General features: G+C 37.3%; 1 protein-coding gene across 1 annotated transcript in view; it reads right to left on the bottom strand.

Annotated features, from left to right (window-relative positions):
* osbpl11 (oxysterol binding protein like 11) overlaps nt 1-3,712 on the bottom strand; it is a 16,810-nt gene that overhangs the window by 9,991 nt on the left and 3,107 nt on the right. The window contains exon 5 of the mRNA XM_015388796.1: nt 2,045-2,230. Coding sequence (XP_015244282.1) covers nt 2,045-2,230 — 186 coding nt within the window. The remainder of the gene's footprint in view (nt 1-2,044; nt 2,231-3,712) is intronic.

Below are 3,712 nucleotides of genomic sequence, written 5' to 3' on the forward strand. Positions count from 1 at the left end.
TCTGGAAGGCGCTACAGGCAAATGAGGATCAGGACAAACAGACTCAAGAACAGTTTCTTCCCCAGAGCCATTGCCGCCCTCAACTCCGACCTGCACTGACGGACACTTTTCACCTGGTTTGCATTATTCCCCAAGCCATTGCCCCCCCTCAACTCCGACCTGCACTGTCGGTCACTTTACACCTGTTTTGCACTGTCACAGAATATAATGACAATAAAGGCTTTTTGACTTTTGACTTTGATTTCTTTTTTTTTTGGTTCCATTTCCAATGGAATAAAATTCCCTCCATGCCCCGGCAGCCTCATCTGAAGCAATCCAGCTGTTGAATATTTCATGTTTTCAGCCAATGAAGCCAAAGTTACACAACAGAAGGAATGTCCCACTTTCACCTCCTTTGTAGAGAAGATCGGATCCGATATTGCGGAGGAACCAGACCCACTATTCTACCCGGCAACCTTCCAGGAGACGTGCAGAGCTGGTTGCTTTCAACCAGGGGTGGAATTTTCTTTACCTCATTGAAGGTGTAAAAATCCTCCACCTTTGATGCTGTAACCTTTGCGATTATATTAGAGGGACATTTATTTATCTAAGACGTTTTATTCTTTCACGGGTATATTTTATTTTTTAGGTAAGATGATCTTAAAATAATGAAGGTGTCTTTTGATCGGATTAAAAACCAACAGTGTGAGGTATGCTAAAAAAAGCTCAGTAATCGGAGAGAATTTTTTTCCATTATTATTGCACAGAAATAAAATATTTTGTAAACAAAAAACTTTAAAAAATGCAATCCATTAATTAAAATCATAAAAAAAAAACAAAAAAAAACAATTCAAAATAGTGGTAAAAAAATGTCACCGTAGGGGCCGCTACGCTGACATTCCCTGGTGAGAAGCTGGCATTTATATAGGTCAATTTGGAAATGAGCAACAACATGTAATTTGGCTTCAAGTGTAGATAATGTAATCTGTAAAAACATAATTTGTGTTGTGACCGTCACTATGTGTAAAGCTGCTGCTACACTGCAATTTCCCAGCTTGGGATAAATAAAGTACATCTATCTATCTATCTATCTATCTATCTATCTATCTATCTATCTATCTATCTATCTATCTATCTATCTATAATTTGAAAAAAATAAAATAAAATTTTTAAAATTGCAAAAATCTGTACATCTATAAAAAAACAAAACTTGAAAATTGAAAATACCTTTTTTTTTTTATTTAAAGTCTTTCAGTTTCATCTCTAGATTGCATTTTCTTTTCCAAATTTCCACATACAAAACTTGTTCTTTGCAACAATAATGGAACAAAATTAACTCCATATAGTTGCCAATTAACTATTGGCCTATAAAAACATGAGGCATTTTAAAAAGATTTTGTATGCGTTAAATAAAAATTTGATTGGATCGTCTGAAATACTTTTTCACTCATAAATTCAAACTACCTACTCCCTTATTAACATTTTAGTAAATTTAAGCTTTTGCATCAAAGTTCTATTTGAAGAACATCTTCCATCCAACCAGCATTTTAAAAAGACTTTCTGGTATTTTTGAAAATATTCTATTTTCTTTATTATGATGCATTAATATGAAGTCTAGTCTCTTGTTGCCTTTCTCCCTTTTTTTTCTGCTGTACTGCCCTCTGCTGGCGTAAAGCAGTCGGGTCATTAGTGCTGCAGGTCTGTCCTTAACCAGGCAAACTATAACTGACACTAATAAAGACAAAACTGAAATTACGCATTTCAAGAAAAACAAACTAGCCCAGCTAACAAATATTTATAACAAAATAGAACTAGAAAATAATTGAAAACCAGAACTAAAATATAAACAATTAAATTTCCAAAATTATTTAAACCTTGGTCATCAGCACAAGTTTTCCCAGTTGAATTTTAAAGATAGATGGTGTCATAATCTGAATTTTAGGATTGTTTTCTTGAGAAAATAAAGAAGAGATTATATCATAAAATATGTCAGGGTCTGGAGTGAAAGCGGTAATGTATCTGGAATGGAACCCTGATCAGTTCCATCTCCTCAGCTTTTCTGTACCTCTCTGGCGTCCAGCAGGTGGTCTGGCACCAGGGACTTCTTGCTGGAGTAGATGGAGCCCTTGTGGCTCTGCCCCCAGCCGAACAAGGCGTTGGCGTTTTGGCTCGGCCGCCGGAGAGACATGGGGGAGCCGGCGCTGCTTTGAGACGCCACAGAGTAGCTGCGGGAATCGGGAGGGGGATTACTCTGTGAAAAATAAAAAAACAATCATACATAAACCTCAAATATGGAGCAGAACTGATGTATGGATTATTAAAGTTGTTCTTTTAATAAAAAACTGCGCTCATACTTATGTCAGGACTTTGACTAGGCCGTTCTAACACATGGAAAACGATAACAAAACGTTTCCCCCGTGTCATGCACTGTGTTCTATCTAATACCATCCAAAAATAGAAGTAAAGGCTTTTTAAACCATCCATTACCGATGTTATAAACCTGTCTAAAAAGGTAATCTATTGTGTTTTTGCCTTAAATGCAAAATTAAGCAGAAATTATTTTGACTACTGCTCAAAAAATATAAATGGACTTTTAGTTATGTAATCAATTTGCAACAAAAGGCCTAATAGACAAGATTAGCAGAAAAACTGTAATAAACACATTTCTATCAGTAGAAACCATTTTTAACCAATAAATAACACTCAGCATGGCACAAATATTGGAAAAACAGCCAAAAATAAAAAAAATATTTTTTTTCCCACATGGAGGTCTGCTTGTTTGTGTACAAAATAACTTGAAAAATTAAGGATGAATCTTAAGGATTGATTTTAATGACATTTTTATCAGAAGTGTTCCTCATGCCAAGGAACAATCTGCTAAATTTAGCAGATGATCCAGATTATATTTTTTAAAGGATTCTCTGACGTTGTGGTATAGGGATATTTGGCCGAACAGGCAGTACCCCACTAAACCAGAGGGTGGCAGCAGTGACTACTGAGCGCATCAGTCTCAAAAAGTTTGGACATTTTTTACTGAAGACAAAAGCACAAGAAAAAGGAATATTGTTGGTTTATTAGCAGGATCGTTTGGGTAATGATCCAGATTGTGTGAGAGTTTTAGTAATTTGGGGCAAATGTTGCAGCTTTGCAAAGGTCTGCGTTCTCTGAGTGCTTTTCTAAAGCTTATAATCGTTGTGATTAATGAAAATATCGTATTTTCACAACTATAAGGCACATATAAGCATCTTTTTTTTCCCTCAAAATGTGTGGCGCGCCCTATGTGTGTTGTTACTGCGGACGTTGTCGAGACCACCATGAGAACGTTAAAGGGGGAAGTGTGGGCGTGGATTGTGTATAAAAGAACAGGTATGCAGAACTCATCATCTCCTCATTGAGGAGATGATGAAAGAGTGGCTGAGGGAGGTGAATGTAAGGAGACCAGGTGGTTTTTTCCACGCATCACCATCACCTGTTAATCTGTGACTCCATGCGTGCCAATCTCACAGCTGATGTGAAAAAAAAGGTGAAACAAATAAACGCTGTGCTTGCTGTTATTCCGGGAGGTCTGACAAAGGAACTTCAACTGCTCGACATCGGTGTGAACCGGCCGTTAATGCTGCTTTCACACCGGACACAGGTGCAGCAGAAGCAGTGAGTTTACATGCAAAGTCGATTGTTGACACGCGTCAAGGCACAGCAAAAGGTTTTGAGCAGCTTTTCCATCTCGAGCAGC

This window comes from Cyprinodon variegatus, unplaced genomic scaffold (assembly GCF_000732505.1).
Source record: "Cyprinodon variegatus isolate N-32 unplaced genomic scaffold, C_variegatus-1.0 Scaffold435, whole genome shotgun sequence".
NCBI lineage: Eukaryota > Metazoa > Chordata > Actinopteri > Cyprinodontiformes > Cyprinodontidae > Cyprinodon > Cyprinodon variegatus.